Source organism: Trachypithecus francoisi, unplaced genomic scaffold (assembly GCF_009764315.1).
Source record: "Trachypithecus francoisi isolate TF-2019V2 unplaced genomic scaffold, Tfra_2.0 Lachesis_group16, whole genome shotgun sequence".
Taxonomy (NCBI): Eukaryota; Metazoa; Chordata; class Mammalia; order Primates; family Cercopithecidae; genus Trachypithecus; species Trachypithecus francoisi.
Genome location: NW_022681461.1, coordinates 31507503 through 31532718, shown reverse-complemented (window position 1 = coordinate 31532718; position 25216 = coordinate 31507503). Strand labels below are relative to the sequence as shown.

The 25216-nt window shown below is 39.2% G+C and overlaps 1 protein-coding gene across 2 annotated transcripts in view; it reads right to left on the bottom strand.

Annotated features, from left to right (window-relative positions):
• The window catches only part of SMARCA2 (SWI/SNF related, matrix associated, actin dependent regulator of chromatin, subfamily a, member 2), a 184017-nt gene that overhangs the window by 76167 nt on the left and 82634 nt on the right, over positions 1-25216 (bottom strand). For both annotated transcript variants that reach the window (XR_004443442.1, XM_033237198.1), the window contains exons 20-25: positions 21956-22063; positions 21261-21347; positions 17078-17124; positions 14534-14700; positions 8338-8501; positions 2375-2602 (exon numbers count right to left, since the gene is read on the bottom strand). Coding sequence is in view for 1 of the 2 variants with exons in the window: in XM_033237198.1 (XP_033093089.1) it covers positions 2375-2602; positions 8338-8501; positions 14534-14700; positions 17078-17124; positions 21261-21347; positions 21956-22063 (801 nt within the window). In the remaining variant the exon portion in view is untranslated. The remainder of the gene's footprint in view (positions 1-2374; positions 2603-8337; positions 8502-14533; positions 14701-17077; positions 17125-21260; positions 21348-21955; positions 22064-25216) is intronic.

Below are 25216 nucleotides of genomic sequence, written 5' to 3'. Positions count from 1 at the left end.
AAGTGTTAGAAATGAATGCAATCCAATAAAGTAAAAAATCTACAATTCAAGATAATAATTACTTCTGAAAAACCTATTCTAGTTCACCTCCAGATTGATTACAGTCAATTTGTCTAAATATCACATTTCATCTGACAAAGACACAGACTAGCTGGGAGTGGGTTCAGACTTCACAGTACAAAATATCTGGTAATGTCTCCTCTGGTGAACAGATGTCCCGCTTTGCCTACTTTCTTCCTAGAACCACACATTATCCTCTCATCACCTGTACAATGAGGGGCTTAGACGACCGCAAGCCCAAGATGAAAAGATTCTCTTGTAAAGTGGCAAGAAACCTGCCTGTTTATGACCTTCATGGAAAACCAAATGGCTGGAAGTGCACAATGCATCTTCCTGGGTTCTTTGTGCCCCAGCACTTCATGGTCACGTCAACCACGGTGATGCCAGCCTACGTTGTCCTGATCTTTCAGGACCAGAGCCTTTGACGGCAGTCTCTCAGTGTTTTCAAACATCTTTACATGAGGACACAGGCCCCCCTGAAAATGGTAACATTTGTCTGACACACTGGTAGCCAAGAAGGGACATGGAGCCTCAGCAAGGCTGCTCACAGCTAGCCTTGCTGGCAGGACAACTGGGAGGGGAGTGCACTTCAGGCCCCACCTGGCAGCCCTCGGGCCCAGGAGAGATCGGCATCTCCCTGCAGCTTAGGAAGGCTGGAAAACTCTAGGCTTCCTTGATTCTCAACCAGATCAGGTACTATTTTCACAAGGCCTACACAAAACAAATAAGCAAAAATGTAGTGGAGACGACAGGCTGAGTGTCAGCTCTGCTCACATCTGCTTTGTCACAGTATAGATCATTTGCCATATTGTTCTTTTGGAAATGTCCAAGTGTATAAACAACAACAACAAAAAATCACCTGACAATCTGACTCCATATCTGTATCAAATATTCAATTTCTAGAATCAGAAATTATAAATTATTTGAGATAAAAATTTTTCAAATGTGCGTGGATCGTGAGTGCATGTGCATATGTATTTTTCATCATTTTCATGAAACTCAGTGGATAGCTAATCAAAAATATAAGACTGACAAATTAGGAGGCATAATACAAAAGTGCTCTTCAATTTGCAAATGGATTCAGTTCAGGATTCCTTTAAATATCAAGCTCTACTTCACATGTAGATTCATTTCAGAATATATATATATATATATATATATATATATATATATGCAGTCAGTCTCTGGCTTAACAATGGTTGGACTTAGGATTTTTCGACTTTATGATGGTGCAGAAGGGATGCACATTCAGTACTCCACTAGACTTAAGATGGGGCCATGTCCTGATATTTTCAAGTTATGATGGGTTTGTCAGGATATAACACCATTGTAAGTTGAGGAGTGTTTGTTTATAAGACTTTTAAAAGACTCCGGTTCATAATTTACAGAAGACTGAAAAAACACATATCCTATTTAAGGCAAAAATCAAATTATATCTAATATATGCAATGAAAACAGTATTCCACATGAATATGTAAGGTAAACTTACTCTTCAATTTATAAGTATGGGCACACACAAAAAATATGTTCATCCCCAGTCAGTTTTATGGTAAGGACTGCTGCTGATATTCTGTAGTTTGCTACACTATATACATATGTTTAAAAATCTATTTGAAATCCATTTTGGAATGAATATTATAAAATTACTAACGCTGGCAATCTAAAAATAATACAAATGATAACCCAACATTCCCCTAATAAAAACCTCATCAATGCATTCTTCATACAACCCTGACAAATAAAGACTGTTTAATCAGTATTTTTCCCAACCTTCAGACAGCTCTTAAAGAAAAATTTGAAGTATAGGTTAAGGTCATGCTTTCCAAGAGCAAGTATAGCTAAATGGGCAGATGGCTGTGAAGGTTTGTCCTACAAACACGTCAGGCTCTGCAATCCCTGATCAAAAGGCAAAAGAGACAGAGGGCTCTGGAGGATGGGAGAAAGAAGCCCTGTTCCATTTATGTCTTGTCTCGTCCGGCTGATTTTGTCCCTAAAGTATCCTCTCTGCAGTTCTGCATCTGCCCTACAGAAGGCAGCATTGATGGTACAATAAAGCAGCTGGTTTTCCTACCCTGGAAAAAAGGAGGGAGCACCCACAGGCCAAGCCTTGAGGTTCCTCCAGCAGTAACTCTTAAGACACTCATTTTGGATAACTTTCAGAGGCTTTCTGTGGTTGGGATCTAAAACAGCAGTTTATTTATTCATTTTCATTAACACCAGCCCAGGAAGTTCTTTAAACAAAGGGATTATTCTTAGTCCTTCAGAGACAAAAGGCCACTGTTTGATTTCATAAACTTGGGGCTTTCTGTAATACCTCATTTTCCTCTTCATGCTCCAAGATGGCCTGCAAGAATGCCCTCCGCTCGTGGCTTGAAGACTTTTGGTCAAACATGCCTGCCTGGATCACTTTCTGATCCACGTTCAGCTTGTATTTTGCAGCCGCGAGGATCTTTTCCTCCACACTATTCACGGTACAGAGCCTCAGCACCCGGACCTCGTTCTGCTGCCCGATGCGGTGAGCTCGGTCTTGGGCCTGCAGATCCTGTTTGGGGGGAACAATATGCTATGAGGACTGAGATGCCTGGCATAGGAATCCCAAACCAGACCCCACCCCAGAGGGAAATATGGAAGGGTTATGTATTTCACCTTCACTAAAGCAAGATTTTGCTTACATTTTAAAAATACGCAAGCTACGTTTGGAAAAATTCAATGTCATTCCTAGTTGAAGAAACCTGGGTTTAAATTAACCAAGCCAACTGAAATAAATCTCGGGTTTTGAAATCCAGGTTATCATATTGTTTTTATGTATCTCTAGGTTCCCCATCAGATTTAGTCCCTATCTAAAACATAAAACAAGACACCAATATCCAATGTCAGAATTATGACTTACATATCACCTACAACTAACCTTAAGTTGCCAGAAACGCCTTTTCTTTGGTGTGATGTGTTGAAGATTATTTTAAAAATATCACAGAGTTGTTGTACATTCAGGTATTATACATACATACATCTTACTACACACACACACATACACACACAGTGATTGCTCAGGTAGTCAATTTCCTAGAACCTAACCTTATCAAAGACTCAGTCTTCAATTTGGGAAATGAAAAGGATTGCTAGTTGGGTGGTCAACTGGTGAACTTTTGGGGACAGAAATTTGTCACTACCTATTAGAAGCGTTAAAACATGGCCGGGCGCGGTGGCTCAAGCCTGTAATCCCAGCACTTTGGGAGGCCGAGACGGGCGGATCACGAGGTCAGGAGATCGAGACCATCCTGGCTAACACGGTGAAACCCCGGCTCTACTAAAAATACAAAAAAAAACTAGCCGGGCGAGGTGGCGGCGCCTGTAGTCCCAGCTACTCGGGAGGCTGAGGCAGGAGAATGGCGTGAACCTGGGAGGCGGAGCTTGCAGTGAGCTGAGATCTGGCCACTGCACTCCAGCCTGGGTGACAGAGCGAGACTCCGGCTCAAAAAAAAAAAAAAAAACAACAACAAAAAAAAAAAAAACAGTCTACGTCTCTGACTCAGAAATACCACTTCTGGAAATGTATCCTAAACAAATAATCATAGCTATGCACAAAGATTTAGAAATAAGGATGTACCTTCTCAGAATAATTTATCTCTAATTTTTATTTTTAAAAAAGAATTAAACATTCAACAATAATGAATTGGTTAAATAAATTATAGTATCCTACTATATGTACGTATCAACAAAGTATCATAAAAATTACACTGTAGGAGATTTAATGACACAAAGCTATAATAAGTGAAAACAAGTTAAAAAGAACCATGTGCATTCTGATCTTACATGTGCACATTTATCTATATCAAGAAACAGGTAGGAGGACAAACACCAACATGCCAACAACATAAATCTCCAGGTGATAAGATTATAGGTGTTAGTTCATTTTCTTCACTTTGCTTACATTTTGTTTTTTTCTGCTTTAAATGTTACTCATATATTAATAATAAGAAAAAAGCTTTAATGAAATCTTTAAATAAAAACCTTCATGAGCCCATGAAGCAGAGTTACCTAATTTTACAGCTACATAATAAAAACTTCTTGGCCTATGGCTTTTATTCATTGTGGTCCAGGTGATGTTATCTGGACTGATGCTAATTAGTTGTTTACACATGTCTCCCATTAGACTGTATAGATTTTTAGGGCAAAGGTCTGTTTTCTGTATCCCACAGCCCTGGCACCATAGTTTGTACAGAGCTGATGCTCAACAGCTGTAAACCCGTCTTCTTGACCAGACAAGTCTCCTGGTCACCTATTGTAGCACAAGAAGGCAGCAGGCAAAAGGTTGCCCTGGAGATTTGTTTTTGCTGCAGGGACCTTTAAAATTAAGTAGCCAATTAGGCAAAAGTTTTTCCTTGGCAGATATCTGAATAAGTTAATATCAATATCATAGTGCTAAGCCATGAGAACAGCTGGGACCCATCTATATTAGATTATTTTCTAAAGAGGAGACTGTGAGGTGAATCATTCAAATCCAAAGGGGACAAAAAACTCTAAAACACCCTGAAGTTCCTTTTTAAGCTTTTAGTTCAACCGTCCCTCTCAACATATCTTCACCAGAACTGCTAACAGCAGTCAAGATGACAAGCTCTGTGTCATCAGGCTTTTCACTATCTCCTGGAACAGAGGCCAACAAACAGTCTCTAAAATGGGCGCACTAGTAAACATTTTAGGCTGTCTGGCTCAGAAGCAAAAACTGAACAACTGTTCTCACCAGAAGGCTGATATTCTTTTTTCCCACCATTTTCTAATTTATACTTTAAAAAGTGAAGACCATTCTTCACCTGCAGGGGTGCAAAAATAAGTGGCAGGTCAGACTGAGCCCGTGAGGAGTAGATTGCTGACCCTTGTCCAAGAAGATGCTGACAAAACCACAAAAATACTAATTGCAGGGGGCAGCAGAATATGAAAAGAGTAGATGAGGAAGCAGGGCACATAGACAACATACGAACAACGTAAGACATTACAGAATCCTTGGGAATTTGCTGCAATTAGTTTTGTTTGGTGGTGGTGGCAGTGATGTTTGTGTGTTTCAGATCACCCATCTAATTGGAAGGTCACGAAAGCTTATATTTCTAGGTGGAGAAGTGTAATGCAATGTGAGCTTGTGAGTCTCTAAGCTGACGTGTGGGGGGAAATACTGTGACAAAGAAGGGCTGTAATTATTGGATGGATTACTCAATATTTCTAAAATCTCAATTAAGTGGTCTGAAACTTCATCACACTGACTTAGGTCTGATAATACTGGAAGCTAAGAGCCTGATCTGAGAAGAGGGTCTGCAAGCTAAATGTGGTTGACGATTCCTTAATAGCAACCATTCCTTAATTGTAGCTCCATGGGTAAAAAACACAAGCATCAACCCATGTTTCTAATCAACAGTTTGGAAATGAGAGTCTTGGCAACCTGTAGTGATTTTTTTGTTAATTCCACAATCCTGAGTTCTATTTTTGCTTCTAGGTAGGGTCCTCAATTAGCAACATTAAGGCTGCTATCTGTCAACCTATGTCAAATTAATCCCCTATTTTCACCAATGTGCCTTAATTTTGATTCAATATGATAATGCATACTTACAGAAATTTTTCTTCAATGCATGCTGAAATTAACCTGATAAAAACATCTCCACAATTTTCATTTTGGGGGCTGTGCAATCTATATGCAAGGGTGCAAGGTAGAAAGAGCTCAAACTCAGGATTCAAACTGAAACCTAAACAGACATGGGTGTGAATGATCCTGATGGGGCGCTCATGAGCAAGCTAACATTGACTGGTTTCCTTATGTATAAGATATTCTGAGGATTACTTGAGATGAGGTATGCAAAGTGCCTAACAATATTTAGTAGAGTTCTGTACCTTTTAAATGAAAATTCAGATGGATCTTTATCACTTTAAAATCACTGATTCCTGAAAAAGAAAAATTTGACCAAACTAATGGTCATGTTCAGTGACAGATGAAAAATCTGGTCAGCTCAGTTTATTCAATCAGGTGGAAGCAAATCTACCTATGGCAGCTAGAAATACTTGCAGAGGCCCAGTGTGAGGGTCCTGTGGTAAATTCAACCAGAGAAAATCTGGGATCCTGTGTTTTGCTGCCGAAGCTTTAGTTCACGTGTAGTTAAGAGGGAACTATTTCATGTTACTGTAATTTACTTTGATTCTAGAACTCAAAGTTTTTAACAGAGCTAGAGAGAAAGAAAGAAAAAAAAAAAAATGAGAGGTGGGGTGGGGTAGAACATCATAAAGATGTTCCAGAGTTATTTTCCAGGTTAAATTAGCATTTCCTGGAACAGTGGCTTTTAGAATTTATACTGTGCCAGTGAAGGTAAACATCTAAGAGTCAGCGGAAATGCTTACCTCCGAAGACAGAATACAAGCAAACTCTCCATTCACCTACAGATGGTCCTCAATACTTAGGTACCAGCAAGAAGGATAATCTAAACATCCAATCACATTGAGCACACCAGGAGGAGGGGAGTCAAGGAGTCACATCACATCTTCCTTCCTCCCCCTTAGATACCCAGCCTAGTTCAGTGCCTGCTGCATAACAGACACTCAATAAATGTTTGTGGAAGAAATACTGAATCCAAAATGCCAAAAAGGAAAACTGCAGATCTCTCACATCAATATAAATTCTACCTGAGCCTTGGAATGAAACACTTTTATATATTTATAAAAATATGTAACCATATTTCCTGAAGACTTAGAACTAATATATTCTGTGCTGGTGGTTCCCAATCCTTTTCAAGATAAGAAAATTTTAACAGTCGCCTTAATTTATTCACTTACAGAGAATGGTAAGTACACGCAGTGGCCCAGTGTTGGTGGTTTGGACCCACAGTTGAGTCTTTAAATCAGTGGTCCTCATCTGTATGAGAATCTATTTCAGAATCTCCTAGGAGTGCTCAAAGGAAGCACCTAGCTCCACTGAATAAGAAAACTAGGGTGGGGTGGGAGGGAACAGAAAGCAGGCATGTATATTTTTTAAAAGCTCCCTTAGAATCCTAATGTACCCTTGAACTCTATTTCCTGCCAAAAGTGACGCTATATGGCATTGCCGCTCAATCTTCGCAACCCAGTGAGATAGTGTTACTGTTGAGAAAACCAGGGCTCAGTGAGGAGCCTACGAAAAGCTGATGTAGAATTCATACTCCTATGTGAGAGTTGCCATTTTCTTTTTGCTTTTTTTTGAGACATGGTCTTGCTTTGTTGCCCAGGCTGGAGGGCAGTGGTACGATCACAGCTCACTACAGCCTCTGCCTCCCAGGTTCAAGCAATCCTCCCACCTCAGCCTCCTGAGGAACTTGGGACTACAGGTGTAAGTGCCACTGTGCCCAGCTAATTTTTGTATTTTTTTTGTAGAGACAGGGTTTCACCATGTTGCCCAGGCTGGTCTCAAATTCCTGGACTCAAGCAATCCTCCTGCCTCGACCTCCCAAAGTCCTGGGATTACAGGCATGAGCCACCACACCTGGTCTTCATTTTTACTGTTTTGAATTCAACATTTGCTCCAGTATGAATCAAAACTTTACCAGTATCATCCTACCCAATATCCTACAGGCAGATGCCTCACCTCCCAGAGTAATTTAGAAAACCAGTGCCATAAGAGACCCACTCAATTGAAAAAAAAAAAAAAATCAAAGTACTGCTTTAATAGGATAGCCCTGAACTTACCTGGCTAAAAGAGCTTTACAACAATAAATGCTCATTAGAATATGTTTTGATGATGACTTTAAACGAAACACAAAATAAAAGGTTAACTACCATAATACTAACTGGCCTTGGGGAAGTTACTTACCCTGCCTAGGATTCAGTTTCCTTGACTGCAAAGATTCAAATCGTATTAACTGTCTGACAGGGTTGTTGTGAAACTGAATGAAAAAATGCCCAAGAGGCTGACACAGATTAAGAGGCTCATAAATAATGGTTGCTATTGTTCTTATTGCTATGATTTTACAACATTTTTGATTTATCCTTCATTAAATATACTTTGTTCAATGGCAATCCCAAGAGATGGGATTAAAACTAAGCAGAAACTAAGTTTTTCTACCTCAAACTTCAGCTCTTCAAAGGCATATGTGGGACCTCGTATCTATGCTCTAAGGGAGATGAGAAAACAGCCAGAATTGGCTCCAAGAAAGCACCGGCCCACTCGTTTAGATATTTGCTCTGTCCCGTAAATGTGAATAATGAAACTGATCATCTTTTAGCTGCTCTCCAGAGGGAGGCCTGGACACCTGAGTGGGACATACAGACCTGATGAGGATTCCAGTCGCTGTCAAAGATGACCACTGTATCAGCTGCCTGAAGATTTAAGCCCAGGCCACCGGCTCTGGTGCTCAGCAAGAAAATGAAATACTGGGATCCAGGTTCATTGAATTTCTTCAGCAAAGCAGCACGATCTTCAGACTTGGTGGTGCCTAAGGGGATCAGAAAAATTAATTTGCCAATTAACTCTTGTCTGAAAATGGCACAGAACGAGACAAAAAAGCTTGCTTCCTTCGAGAAATATACCCAGACTCCTCCTAACACTGATGAGGTAATTTCCAGGGCTTTGTACTTCTGGAAAAAAACTTTGAACATTTTGCAATTACAAAAAAAAGATAGAGCTTAAACATTTCTGACAAGGCATCTTTGTAACTTTACACATTTTACAAAATCCTTACTTTCACCTAAAACAATGAAAACATTTTTTGGATTTATTTCTGTGATTTATAACAACAAATAATTTTAAGAACACACACACTTCCTCTCTCTCCCTCTTGTCACTCACACACACACGTGCACTTAAAACTGTAATAATGGCTTAAAGAAACTTTGCCAATAGGCATTAAAGCAAGGACTTTTTTATGCCAAGAAAATAGAAAAAAAAAGGAAAGTTCTTTACTAAGGCTTTACCATTTCGATTGAAGTATGGTCCGTTTGGTAAAAACATAAATTATGAATGAAACTTTTTTTTTTTGCAAATGGAATAATTTTATCCTTTTTAGCAAGACTTAAAGCCACAATAATCCCCCCCAACAAAAAACAAGAAATCTCTTAGTCTGTTTCTCACGTTAACATCCTGCTCTGTTGAGTTCAAAACCAACTAAACAAAGCAGCATGTTAAATACTTGGGTGTGGTTTGCCCCATGGGGTCTGAGGAGGCTCCAAAAGAGTCAATAAGCAGAGAGGACCAAACCTTAGAGTCTGGTGCTCACTTTTGGGGCATTCTTGCATTTCGGATGAGCCACTCAATCACATATTATGTATGTGTAATGTATTTACCCAGCCATTTCATGAAGTGCAAGTTCATGAAGGGGAGAAAAAAAAAAAAAAAAAAAACCAGTATTCCATCTGAACATATTTCACCAGAAACACTTAGACACTGAATTTTGAAAAAAGGCTTTAGGTTGTTGGGAAATATGTATGCATGTTACATGATAGTCCCTGACCGGCTGCTATTCAAATATTATTCTTACATGTTGTTCTTTTTTTAAGGATGAAAACATACCAGCAATTTATTTCAGAGGATTAAAACATTTAAGTGACTACAGCTAATGAATCAAGTTACTATGAGGGCCAAGTTCTCAAAATCGGGGACAATCTGTTTTTCACATTTAATAAAAATAACAAATGCCCTCCTGAGGAGGGAGAAGACAAATCACTTCCCTGCATACAGCAAACAAGGATTAGGAATGAGGAGTTTGGGGGCTCTCCTCATTTAATGGAGTCACATTCTTTAGACCCAATTTACTTTCTACGTTAGGTTTCGAGTTTAGTGAACTGGTGAGGTCCGACACAATCAGTTGTCTGAGTTTAGATTTTGGAGGAGGAGCACTAAACATGCTTTGATGAGTGAGCTTTCCAGTGTGGGGCTCTTTTTTCTTTTATTTTCAGAATTGGCTTTCTGAGATCATGGTGAACTATCTGTTCACGATGCTAATGGAAGATATGTTTTGTTCTGCCATGAAACCTCTATCATCTTTCCAGCTGTAAGAATTTTTTAAAAAATTACTCACATGGATTAATGGTTCACATATTTCTCCTCTGCCTTAAACTGAATGAAAAGCCACAGAAACCAAAAATTCCTTCTAAAATGGGGAAAGAAGAGATCATGGCATCTGTGTTTCTGACAACTGGGTACAAAAACTATATACATCTATCCTCTCGGGATAGAAGTTCAACCGTTTTTGATTAACTGAAAATGAACCAGCTGATAATCACATGGATTAATGAAACCAAACAGTTAATCTCATCAGGTCTGCCTGCCCTGCATGCTTTGGGTTTCTTGCTTTTTGTTCTTTCTGTTTTCTCTTTTTCCGTGAAGCTGAAGGCTGCAGTAGCTGAAGGTCTTGCTGCTGAATGCTCAAACTTGACCTTCACTGGCTACTTTACAGATAACATGCATATGTCACCATGGCAATGGTTACTTCAGTTGTTTTTCAGGAACTTTGGCCAGCTCTGTCCACTTCAAACTGGTTGACATCACTGACCCTTAAACTAGGCCTGAGCGCAAGTGCCCAAGAGATGGCCTTTTGATGTTGGAGAGCCAAGAACTCCACCATCAGATCACGCTAACACTGCCATTTTCTGCATGTATGTCCTCGGAAACACCATGAACCCTGGCTATGCTTGTGTAGAATGAACCTGTGACTTCATTTTTCCCCACTGCCAATCACCTTTCCCTGTGCCTTACACCACCCCACTTCCTTACCCCATAAATATCCCTAAGCCTTATCTTCAGGGAGGTAGAGTTGAGGGCTGCTCTTCCATCTTTTTGCTTGGTTCCCTTGTGAATAAATCTTTTCTCCTTTGCAAAACCTGTGTCACAGTGATTGATTTACTGCACGTGGGCAGAACAGACGTGGATCTCCCCAGTAACATAAGATATAAATACAACCAATGCCTACTGGGATGAAATAACCTTACATGCAAAATAAAGCACTGAAAAACAAAAGGAATATCCAAATAAAATTATTTGGTCAAAGGAGTTTTCAGACCCTATACCAGATACCTCAAGCAAATAGGCCAGCCATATATCTGGTGTGTATTTAAACTGTATAGGCCAGACACGGTGGCTCACGCCTATGATCTCAGCACTTTGGGAAGCCAAGGTGGGTGGATTACCTGAGGTCAGGAGTTCAAGACCAGCCTGGCCAACATGATAAAATCCTGTCCCTACTAAAAATACAAAAATTAGCTGGGCATGGTGGCACACATCTGTAATCCCAGCTACTCGGGAGGGTGGGGCACAAGAATCGCTTGAACCCAGGAAGTGGAGGTTGCAGTGAGCTGAGATGCACTCCAGCCTGGGCGACAGACTGAGACTTCGTCTCAACAAAATAGAATGAAATAAAATAAAATAAAATAAAATAAACTGTATAAATAGCTGGGAACTTGACAAATTACAAAAAACAATAAAAAAGATTAAGTCATTTTTCATACAAAACAATGGCAGTTCTCATCACCAGGTTTAGAATTTGCTAGAAAACCACTTCCGTCAAAGATTTCCAAGTCAAGATCTTTGCTGATCATCAGCAATCTTTTTAATATTGTTCAGGGAGATTCAAACCACCATGTAAGAGTCTATCTAAAGGCAGACACTCTTTGCAAGTGGCACAAGATTTAATGTGCTCAATACTAACATCAGTTTCATGGTCTTTCAGACTTTGATACATAACCAATTATAAGAATACAATTAATAGGGCAAGTGTGTTGAAAATTACAGAATTTACCAGAAGGAACACACTGTCAGACTTTCATGATGACTAATTTTAACTTAGTTTCAGTGACTTTTAGAAAGTATTGTCTTCTGGGATAAAACAAGAGAGAGCACCACTTGCTCTCACTCAAAAATCATTTCCAGTAAAAACAAAAACTATAATGGAGTATTAGCTAAATCTATTCATGCAACCATAACCTTTGCAGAAAATTTCTGCTTAGCTCTTGTCAAGTGATTTTTTTCCCCTAAAGCCAAAATCTGAGACATCAAATTCAGGAGTGAAAATCTGAAGTCATTTTAATAATTGGGTGGTGGGATGGGGGACAGAAGGAGGTTCAGCCGGAAGTGTGTGTACTAACTTATCTGTGTGTATACTGATTGTTTGTCCATTAGTTCTGTCCACCCTTAAAAGGAATGGCTGCTCTTTCTTATGGAAATATGCCTTTTCAATTCCATCTGTAACATGTTAGGCAATTTGCTTGTCTGTCTCCTTCCACCTAATGGTAAGGACTCTGAGAGCAGGAACAGTGAATAGTTCATCCATCCTGTATCTCTAGTGCATCGTGGTTTGCAATTACTCAACTGAAAATTTTAAATAAGTTCAAAATCATGCTTAAAATGTTGTAGCTAGAGAAGCAGCCTGTATTTTCAGAGATGGGGTATACCTCTCTGGATCTGCTAAAACTGAGCTAATCTGGAATCAAAGAGATCCAAGTTAGAACCTGGTTTCACCATATACCTTTGTTTTCTCCTCTATTAAATGGGCATCATAATGGCACACTGGTTGACAGGGTAACAGTAGCTTATGTATTGAGAAAATCAAATTAATAATGCACATGAAATGCTTGGCCCAGAGTCCCACACAGAGTAGGTGTTCCATACATGTTAACTGTTGTGACTATTATTATTAATAACAAAAGGACAGCAGCCAATAAATGATTAAAGAGAACCTCTCAGGCTGACAAGAAAACATGAAAGCAATTTGTTTTCAGGAAGTCACTCTTACCAGTCTGATAGATGCAAATATTCCAAAGGAGCAGTCCTCAGAGACCTGAGATTGGAAATGAAATGCCACAAAGTAGCAAGTGATAGTTATGCAGGACACCTGTGTGGGGCTGTCAGTTCAGGGGAAAATAGAGCCCCACAGCCCCTCACTTGAGCAGCAGGTAAAGGACAGTTTATCTTTTGAAGGAAGAGTGCTGAATTTTCCCCTCTTTCCAGAGGCAGGGATCCAGTCAAAGAAGAAGAGACAATAAAGGAAATTTGCCAACAGAGAAAAACTGTGCCTAATAGGACTGTATTTGTGAACTCAGAATTCACATTTACTTAACCATTCACTGGTTAAGTAATTTGGAGGGGAGAGGTAAAGGGGTTTAAATAATCAATTTTCACGCCTGTAATCCCAGCACTTTGGGAGGCCAAGGCAGGTGGATCACTTGAGGTCAGGAGTTCGAGACCAGCCTGGGCAACATGGTGAAACCCCATCTCCACTAAAAATACACACACAAAAATTAGCCAGGCATGGTGGCACATGCTTGTAATCCCAGCTACTCAAGAGGCTGAGGCAGGAGAATCACCTGAACCCGCGTGGCGGAGGTTGCAGTAAGCTGAGATCATGCTACTGGATTCCAGCCTGGGTGACAGAGTGAGACTCTGTCTCAATAAAAACAATAAAATAAAATAAAATAAAAATAATCAAGTTTGTCAAATGGTATAATTAATTTGAAAATTAATTACTAATACCCTAAGAGGCAGACCATAAAGAGAATTCACCTAAAACCTTAAGTCAGAGAACATACGGCAAGTCTGAGTTTGGTTTATATCCAATTACATTCAATTAAGGGCAAAAGGGAAACAAAATGTTGGATTGAAAATAAAGTCTTTTAATGAAACATAAACCTTAAATTTCCCATTTAACAATAATAATACTGCATTAGATAAATACCGGTATTAGTAGTATCCTCTTTTCTACCCAGGGATTAAATAGCATCCTGACTGTAAATTAACTTCTATTCCTACTTACTACTCTTTGAATGCCATATTTATGCCCTGCCATTGTGTATAAATGCTGATACTTTCAACCTCTAATATATTATGGCTGATATCCAAATCGTAAAATAATTTAGGGATTATCCCTAAAATCATATTTTCTTCCACTAATATTTTTTCTTACTAATTTTTAGGACATGGTATTTAAATTTCACTCTTAAAACCAGGCAAATATTTTACACAGCTTGCAAAATCCAGGAAACAATGAAGTCACGTCTCTTAACAATATAATATGTGGATATGTCTTATTTAGAAAGAGAGGCGCTTTAATGGTAAATATAATCTTAACTGAATGATTGTATTGTTACAAAGAAAAGTGACATAGCCTTTATCCCCTTAAAATATACCTCTAACTGAAAAAGGTAAAGGTGTGGCAACGTATTCTATATGTTTGGCACATAGGTAACAATCAATTTTAAGAGCAAGGAAGATTTCAAAATTTTAGTTTAGTTTAATTTTATTTTATTTAGATACTCATAAGTGACTCTAAACTCATTTGTGTTGGTTTATATGTGGGCTATGCAGCTGCACAAATGAGGTCAGCTTATTTAAAGCTTAAGGATGCAAAAAATTGCACCCGATGCTGCTAGTCAATTCTTCAATTTTACCCCTTCTTTTTGGCTGAGAATGGATCTAAGTGCCCATTATCCCTTCATTTTCAGTAGTATGGCTTCTGAGCCTAATGCCTTATGCACTTACCATCTAGGCGTAGGTAAAGGAAGTTCCGAAAAGCAAAATAATCCTCCATGATGGTCATGAGAGATGTCATCTGGCAGAAAAGCAGCACTCGGTGATTAGTCGCTCTCAATTTTGGCAGAATACGATCAAGTAGCTCAAACTTTCCTGAGGCCCGATACAGTTCAGCCCTGAACCCAAAAAATGCAAAACAAGAAGACAGTATTACTTCTGTCTTCTTGAAAAATCCAGCATTGCTTTGTTTTTCATATAATCCTTTGTACACAGTAAACATTCAATAAGTGACTGTGAAATGAATGAATGAATGAATGAATGAATATGAACTCCAAAGCAATGAGAATATTTAGCAGAAAAAGAAAATATATTCATAAAAACCCATGAAAAGTGCATTGCATATACTAGGTATGATTACAGGTTCTAAAAAGAAAAGGAACCACTTTCATGTTCTTAATACTTTCACAGTCTATCTCTCAACTTATTCTTTCTCCTTGCCCTCTCTCTTTCTCTCTCTCTCTCTCTCACATACGCGCGTGAGTGCATATATGCCATGTTTCTGTAAATACTTCCTTATTAATTATATACATTTTTAAATTGTTAATTCAGGGCACTTAAGATTCATCTAAATACTTATTGATCACCTACTATGTACCAAGTACAGTGCTAGCCATGTATATAATAATAAGCAAAACAGAGTCTCATTTTACTAAATGGGTAATTACAAATTATAATAAATACTATAAAAATAACAAGTTCCAATGAGAAAACCCACAGCAACATGTGATCCTTCTTTAGATCAGAGCAGTTTGGCAACTTTTGGCCCCAGTCTGCTGTTTTTATAAATAAAAACAGACACAACCACACTCACTCATCTCTGTTTTCTGGCTGCTTTCATGCTACAGAGGCTGTACTGAGCAGGTGTAGCAGACACTTTATGGCCCAGAAAGCTGAAAATATTCACAATCTGGCTCTTTACAGAAAAAGTTTGCCAACCACTGGTTTAGAGTGTCGGACGTGACCTCCCTGAAGAGCTAACATTTTAGCTAAAACCTGAAATAATGAGTAAAAAGGCATCTAGGTGAAGAATGGGGGCACTGGGGTGGAGAGGAGGAGATTCCAGGGTGAGGAAAGAGCATGCACAAAGGTTCTGAGGGGTAAAGGAGACAGAAGGATTTGAGAAATTGAAAAACAAACAAACAACCAGTGAGCACGGCTTAAACAGAAGTGAGGACAGAATACTGGGAGATGAAGACAGAGAGGTGGGGGATGAGATTAGGAATAGACTCTGTAGGGCTCTATGAGCTACACTGAACATTTTCATTTTTAAGTGCAATGAAAAGCCATCAATGGGTTTTAAGTAGGGGAGTGATGAGGTCTGGCATACCTTTTTATAAGATCACTATGGACGTCGTGTAAGAATGAACTGGGGGAGGACAAGAGTCTTGGATTACTGTAGAAGTACAAGTCAAAAACACGATGGGAGTATGAGATGGAGAAGACGCTGTGATATGAAAAAAGGCTAAAGTAGGGCCTTTTCCCTCTACAGTTCACCCTTATTTTTCTTTTATCAGCAGGGCTGTGTTATACAATTAAAACTGAATTCTAGGCGATACTGTTTAGAAAACTTGCCAGTGCACATGTAATCTATAGTACTGGAATGTATCATCTGGTAGTTGATTTTATGACACAGGATATGTTATTTCTAACAGACACATTTTCAAACGTATGTCTTCCTGATGTCCATTCCCCACTCTGAGAACTGTTCTCCAAATACCCCATAGCCATGTTTTCACCACGCGACCCTGGCCAAGCTGATGGGAGCAGGAGTAACCACAGAACGCAGAGAAGAGAGAGGCAAGAAGAGGCAGGGAAAGCTTAGCAGCACTGCTTCTGGATAGGTTATAGTTCCTGGTTCTTAGCCCAGTGAAACTGGGATCCCCTTGGGATCCAAGAATGATGACTACATCCTAATAATAAATTTTTCAAATTTGCAACACACACATGCACACACACACACACACACACAAACACAGACTTTCTGTTAAGGCAGTGTTCATTTTTGTTGTTGCAAGTCAAGATTCTCTTTAACATCCATTGCTAATGAAAAACATTTCTTACACAGACCATACTCTAACAAATGACTATAAAACTGTAAACATTTACAGCAGATGAGAAATTTCTTCTCATGTACATTAATGTCAAATGTCAATGTGAAATTTAATAAGATAAATTCTCTTCAGGCCCAGGCTATACTTTTGGTTATAAATAACAAACCTTTGAAACTTGAACAACATTTTTTGAACACTAGGATACTATTAAGTCTATTAAATAAGATCTATGTCCTTTGAATAGCCACTTGCTTAAGGCAAGTAATAATTTATGCCAGTAAAGTAAAAGAGAATGCTGATATGGTTTTGGTTAACTTCTCCACTGAAGAGCACTTAGAGGGCTGGAAGTATGTATTTGCACAAGAGGAAACACTATAGAGAGGAGGAGTTTATGTAAGGCCAACAACATTTTTTTTAAAAGAAAAAAAATTTTGAGATTTACCCATTGATGACCCCATTTGAATAGCCTAGGTGTTCAGCAAAGGATTCCTTTAAAAGAGAGAGAGAGAAAAAAATGATTTAAAAAAATGTAATTATTAACTTAATGATTACTCTTTTAGTGAGGTTATCCTATTTCTATAGTTAAAACAAAATAAGGAATAAGCAAAAAAACTTACATATATAATGAACGAGAAATTCAGTATATTGCATGCAGACTTTTGTTCCACTAGAAATGTATCCTGTGAGTTTCTTCTAGTCTCTAGACTCTCAGTTAACAAGAGTTAGTTTACCCATCACACAGTCACTGAGTACCCACTGGCCCATAGCTGAGCCAATAGTTGTTTTTGGAGATCCACCCTCTAGGGTGGATCTGAACTCAAGGAGTTCAGAGTCTAGACTATAAGAGCACAATACAAGCAAATCAGAATTAATATGTATATATAAATACATGTGATAGGACTTGGCTGTGTCCCCACTGAAATCTCATCTTGAATTGTAGCTCCCATAATACCCGTGTGTTGTGGGAGGGACCCTGGAGAAATCAACTGAATCATCAGGAAGGTTTCCCCCAAGCCGTTCTCGTGGTTGTAAGTCTCACGAGATCTGGTGGCTTTATAAGGGGTTTCCCTTTTCACTTGGCTCTCACTCTCTCTTGCCTGCCATCATGTAAGATGTTCCTTTCACCTTCTGCCATGATTGTGAGGCCTCCCCAACCATGTGAAATATGAGTTCATTCAACCTTTTTTCTTTACAAATTGCCCAGTCTCAGGTATGCCTTTATCAGCAGCATGAAAACGGACTAATACAATACGCATTGTGGAAAAAATTAGCAATAAAAATAATGGTGATTACATATTCTAATTCTTAGTTTGGTGAAATCTATTCTTTTCTTTTCCTTTTTTTTTTTTTTATTTCAGACAGAGTCTCACTCTGTTGCCCAGGCTGGAGTGCAGTGGTGCGGTCTCAGCTCATTGCAAAACCTCTGCCTCCCAGGTTCAAGCAATTCTCCTGCCTCAGATTCCTGAGTAGCTGGGACTACAGCATGTGCCACTACACCTGGTTAATTTTCTGTATTTTTAGTACAGACAGGGTTTTGCCACATTAGCCATGCTGGTCTTGAACTCCTTACCTCAAGTGACCTGACTGCCTTGGCCTCCCAAAGTGCTAGGCTTACTGGCATAAGCCACCATGCCTGGTCAGTTTGGTGAAATCCTAACATCTCTTCTATACTGTGCTTTCCTTCGTTACAAATAAGGTCCTAGATGTACAGCATCCCTCAGGTGTCTGGCTTCTGTTTTCAGAATACAGAGTGTAATCACATAACTCCCTCCTTTCTGATTCACAGGAAGAAATACATGACTGTTTTCCATGCATTTCTCCATTCTGACTTTATGGGAATGGCAACCATCGGTGGGAATGGAAAGCAGGTTACACCTTCACATCAGCCACCGGCTGTCTCTCTTTTCTGCCTTCCCTCCTCCCTGGATCCCTGCAGCGTTTCCTCCAATGGCACCAGATCTTTCCCTCTGGGCTCAACAGTACTCTCAAATATGCTCATCATCTATGGTAAGCTCCAGTCCTGTGGCAAAATTAACAGGATAGACTGTGGCCAATACCTCACCTCCATCCCCTAGAACCAAGCCCATAGTCTCCATTAGGCCCTATCCCTGTCTCCAAGCAGGATTGTGAAAACCAAAGAGAGGGTGTCAATGGTTGCTGTTGGAGATGCGGTAACAGCATCATGTTAAAAACACTGTTTTCATTTCTTGAGTTTGAAGGTCCCCAGGGAGGCAGTGAGACCCATTTTGAGGCTGAGCATCTGGCAGGATTTAGTATGAACAAAGGGTGTGTAGCAAACGAAACACAACAAAGGCAAATTCACACACCACCTCTGTCCCATAGTTGTCACTAGATTTGCCATAACTGTGGATCTCGTTTCTAGGAATAGACTCCTGAGAGTTTTTCTGTTAAAAAAAATTGCAAATCAAAGTCTGCCTTTCTACCAACTGCTACTTAAAATGTCAATATGTAGGTCCCGAAGGGCATGCACCTTAAACTTTGCTTCCTTCATGATTCCACTCCTCCTCTATCCTTTCCCACCCTCCAGACTGAAGCTGGAGGACAGAAGACATCATCTCCCTTCCTTCCCTACTTAGCCCAGCATGGCTGAAGGGATCATTTCTTTTATGATAACCAAAACGAAGTAAGATTGCTGCTTAATCTTCAAAATTCCTAAGTCCCCCAAGGCCCTCATAGATTACCATACATGTCTTAAAATTGTTTTCAGAAAAAAATGGGACGGTGGGCAACAGGTTAGACTAACAAAACCCCAGACAGTTTCATCATTAGACTTTTTTCCGAGCTCCTCTCAACCCAACCTATGCCCACTACCAATTCATTGGTACCTTACATCTGATATAACACGACATCAGTTTACAAGATGCTTCACATGTTATTGTTTAAAAGCTGGTCCTCCTGCCAGTCCTATAATCTATTATTACCCCTGTTTACAAATCAAGCACATTATAGCATGGAGAATCTGAGTGACGTACCCCAGTTCACAGTTACAAAGTGACCTAGTGGATATGAACTCATTTTTGGCCACTGCATTTGCCTTCAACAATACATGTAAATAATTATGACTTACTAGTGAGACTTTTTTTTTTTTTTTGAGACCGACTTTCGCTCTTGTCACTCAGGCTGGAGTGCAATGGCATGATCTTGGCTCACTGCAACCTCCACCTCCCAGGTTCAAGCAATTCTGTTTCCTCAGCCTCCTGTGTAGCTGGGATTACAGGCGTCTGCCATGACACAGGGCTAATTTTTGTAGTTTTGTAATTCTGTAGTTTGTAATTCTGTAGTTTTGTAATTTTGTAGTTTTAGACGGGGTTTTACCATGTTGGCCAGGCCGGTCTCGAACTCCTGACCTCAGGTCATCTGCCTGCCTCGGCCTACCAAAGTGCTTGGCTTACAGGAGTGAGCCACCGCACCCAGCCATGAGATTCTTTAAGTGTTGTTGCTGTTGTCGTTTTACTTCGATGTATGTAGATACTTTCCCCTATGTCTATGGATATTCTCCTCTACGCCCATACACTCTCAACTATGGCTGTGGGTACTCTCCCCAGTGTCTATGGATACTTTCTCCTATGGACTTGAAGGCAATAGCACTGTCAGAAATCTTTCCAATTATCCAGCACAGCTAGAAAAGAATTCTGGCATGCAGATATGGTGTGCAATGAATACTCTGACCTGACAGGTACAACTGCCAAAAATAAGGGAGAAAAAAGAATATTCAAAAAGAAGAGTGCTCCAACTCAATTTTTTATACTGTGATTAAGTTTTAACTCTCCAGAAGTTTCTATGTATTTTTTAAAATAAATTGATGCAGACACTGGAGCCCTGCAGTGATGTTCTCTATGTCTCCTGCCCATTTTGCAGTAGAAAGTAGGCACTGCCCTGGCAAATAATTGCCACCAGGACCATTTGCCTCAGCAGCAGCAATGACAAATGGGGAATACCATTGTGGCTCCTTTTCATTCCTGCTCCAGTCAATTGCTCTGACTGGGGTGAAACACTGTCAATTTAGGAAACTTATTCACATGGAGTGAACATGGCAGAAAATGTCCTCTCCCTGCAAAACAGCTTTCTAGAGACCTGAGCATCAGGATGAAAGCATGGATTTACATCATTATGACAGAAACAAGAAAGGAAAAATATAAATCAAAGTAACAGACTAAAGCCAGTGTCTTTTACAAAGAAAATATTTAAAGAAAATCTTTCTCTTTAGCAGTCATAAATATGTTATTTTAATATTTTTCACAGCATTCTTCTGAGGAAACTGAATGTATTTATCATTATCTTCAATTTCAGAGCTCCTACTATAACAAGGTAATTCACAGTACTTACCCAAACCCACACAAGTGAGCCACTGCTTACAACATTTTCTCTTCACTTTAAACTCTTGGTTATAAAATTCCAGATGCTCAAATGCTTGGTGCCAATGAGAACCCATAACCAGAATACTCAGGTTTGTTAATTCTGCTTGTCGAGCTATCAGAACATGTCATCTCAACTTCCACCAACATGTTTTAAACCTATTTTGGTTTTTGTTTTGTTTGTTCGTTTTTTAAACTAGCATTAGTATATTAGCACAATCAGGCTCAACACACACAATACAGACTTACCTCAATGTGCTGAAACATATATGGGTGGTTGCAGATTTTTCTCAACTGCATGATAGTGTTCATAAGTGTCTTAGCACCTCCTTTCCCCTAAGAATCAGTGGAAAGAGAAAAATAAAACTAATTATTAACTGGTCAGACATTTCAGATCTTTTAAACTGGGCTTCTTATACAAAGGACCAAAGGTTTTCTCAGTCACCTACACACCTTGTGGTTTAAAGCTTCTTTAATTATATAGCAGTTCCTGAGTTAGATATAATGTCTTTCTTGTGATTAATTTATCCTACAAAAAAAGTGAACCTTGAAGAATTATGTCTAGTCAATGGCTTTGTGACATGACTGTCTATTCCATAGGACTCCAGAACACAGAAGCACAGAACAGATGCCCAGGGAGTGAAACTGGATTTTAAAACCTTCTAAAATGCCACCCCACATTTAGGCAGAATATATTTGCTGCAAAATTGACATAAGCAGAGCTAACTATTTTGGTAATGTGAACATATTCCTTCTTTCTTCCTGCCCCAATGCAGCTAAGAGGTGAAGAGATTATCTTTGGCAGCTATAATAGCTCAAAGGAGGTCCAGTGATTTACTTTAACAAATCAGCATTAGCAGGGATGCTTCCTGTGAATATTCAATGTCACAGCCATGAGAAGACATATCACAGCACCTTGAGTTGCATCATCTTCCGCAACATACCTTCTTATCTTTCTCAGAACCATCTGTGAGAAGGATCCCCTTAGCCTGCATATGGCGATACAGAATCTTCTGCAGAGCTGACATGTCACACTTGATCACATATTCCACCTGCGGAAAAGAGAACAGTAAGTAGGCAAGAGCAGGAAGGAGAAGGCGCCTGTTCTAAGAAGACTGCTGAATCAGTGTCACTCCTGGAAGCACAAAGGTGTCTCTCTTTCTCTTTCTTGGATTCATGGAGTGCAGGGTGAGATGGGGGTGTTAGAAGAGACCAGAGTCATCATTGTTAAAGGTACCATTATGATGGTGGGAGATTCCAAAGGTTATATGTAATTGATGCTGGGGTCATGTTTTCTGAAATTTCTGGACTTGGTTCCAAATTTGAGAGAGAGAATGGCTTACAAACTGTTCAAATTCAAAAATGTTCAATATGGGGTATTTTTAGTATTTCCTTCACTTCCCAATTATACTTCCTTTCCTATGAACAGAACGGTTTTAGGAAAAGCAGTGACTGACAAATATCCTGTGATTTTCTTCGTGAAACATTTTTAAATGGTCACATGTGGTATCTCTAATACTAGTCTAAAAGTGAGATTTATAACATCCCTAGGGTGACTACCGTTAACTTCTACTCTTGAGAAATGGCAGGATGCAACCTAGTGAGAACAGGAGGAAGAGAGAAATTAATCCACAATTAGACACTACTTTATGGCCATCTAAAGGAGGACAAGGCCTCCTGTGCTTCCAGTTGAAATACCATCAAAATCCAATTTTACAAAGTTAAGGGGAATTCACATGCTCATGGTTTATCACACACCTGCATACTTTATCATACTCCTAATACAGAAAATCTGCCTTATTTCCTACCATTGTTTTTCTTTATTTAAAAAAGAATCCCAAGAATACAAATGTGTAATTTCCATAATAAACATCAGATTAATGCCTAGAAATATGCAGAATGTGATTAAAAGTAAATCAGCAAGCTAATGTTTAATAAACTGATTTAAAATGATCACATTATTTGCAGCTCTGAAGGCCAGGGAGAAGAGGTCACAAAGAACTTGAATATTCATTCAATTGTTACTTTAGAAGGAATCTGTCAGACCAAATGGAACCACAGTTAATAGATTTTGGCCACACATTTTGATGCATCAAATGAGATTAGAGCAAAGCTCGCTCTTTGACAGAAAAGTTGAGAAGTGTAAGTAACCCTCCAAAAACATGCTTCAGTTTTTAATGACCTTCTTGGCCAGGTGAAAGAAAAATCTCCAAGATTAATAAATAAGTATGCATTTCACACAGGCTTTGTGTTTTAGAAAACTGGTCATGTTATATGTTTAAAGTACTTCTCTTTTTTTTTAATATAAAAAATTTCCATAATTTGGCCAGGTGTGGTGACTCATGCCTGCAGTCCCAGCACTTTGGGAGGCCGAGGTGGGCAGATCACGACATCAGGAGTTCCAGACCAGCTTGACCAACATGATGAAACCCCATCTCTACTAAAAATACAAAAATTAGCCAGACGTGGTAGTGTGTGCCTATAATCCCAGCTATTCAGGAGGCTGACGCAGGAGAATCGCTGGAACCCAAGAGGCAGAGGTTGCAGTGAGCCGAGATCGTGCCACTGCACTGGAGTGACAGAGTGAGACTCATTCAGGACATAGGCATGGGCAAGGACTTCATGTCTAAAACACCAAAAGCAATGGCAACAAAAGCCAAAATTGACAAATGGGACCTAATCAAACTAAAAAGCTTCTGCACAGCAAAAGAAACTACCATCAGAGTGAACAGGCAACCTACAGGATAGGAGAAAATTTTTGCAATCTATGCATCTGCCAAAGGGCTAATATCCAGAATCTACAAATAACTTAAACAAATTTACAAGAAAAAATCAAACAACCCCATCAAAAAGTGGGTGAAGGATATGAACAGACACTTCTCAAAAGAAGACATTTATGCAGCCAACAGACATATGAAAAAATGCTCATCACCACTGGCCATCAAAGAAATGCAAATTAAAACCACAATGAGATGCCATCTCACACCAGTTAGAATGGCGATCATAAAAAAGTCAGGAAACAACAAGTGCTGGAAAGGTTGTGGAGAAACAGGGACACTTTTACACTGTTGGTGGGACTGTAAACTAGTTCAACCATTGTGGAAGACAGTGTGGTGATTCCGCAAGGATCTAGAACTAGAAATACCATTTGACCCAGCCATCCCATTACTGGATATATACCCAAAGGATTATAAATTATGCTGCTATAAAGACACATGGACACGTATGTTTATTGCGGCACTATTCACAATAGCAAAGACTTGGAACCAGCCCAAATGTCCATCAATGATAGACTGGATTAAGAAAATGTGGCACATATACACTGTGGAATACTATGCAGCCATAAGAAAGGATGAGTTCATGTCCTTTGTAGGGACATGGATGAAGCTGGAAACCATCATTTTGAACAAACTATTGCAAGGACAGAAAACCAAACACCGCACGTTCTCACTCATAGGTGGGAATTGAACAATGAGAACACTTGGACACAGGGTGGGGAACATCACACACCAGGGCCTGTCATGGGGTAGGGGGAGGGGGGAGAGATAGCATTAGGAGATATACCTAATGTAAATGACGAGTTACTGGGTGCAGCATACCAATATGGCACATGTATACATAAGTTAACAAACCTGCACGCTGTGCACATGTACCCTAGAACTTAAAGTATAATAAAAAAAATTCTAATTTTTTCAGCTTTACTGAGGTATAATTGTATCAAGGTATAATATTTTAAAAAGGTATAATATATAGAAACACAAATTATATATATTTAAGGTATGTCTGTGATATTTTGATATACACATACATTGTGAAATGATTACCCCAGCCTTCTACTTTTTCAAGAGCTGTTAACTCACAGTAACATTTGATAATGGTAAAGAAAAATGTTGAACGACTTTAGACTTTAACAAGTAAAATGGTAAAATGACATCAAGGACTAATATTACTGGGTTCTTTCCATAGAAAAGGCCCTGTGCAAAGTGCAAAACGCTTTCTGTGCCTTCCCTCATTTAACACACAAAAAAGCTCTACTGAGATAGTACATTTAGCCTTCTCATTTTATAGATTAGGAATCTGAGCACCACAGACGTTTAGCTACAGGCCCAAAGATATAGCTATTCAATGGCACAGTTAGGATTTGAAATAGAATCCACTGTTTTAAGCTCCATGTTAGGATGACTAAGGAGATTTTCAGGCTTCCT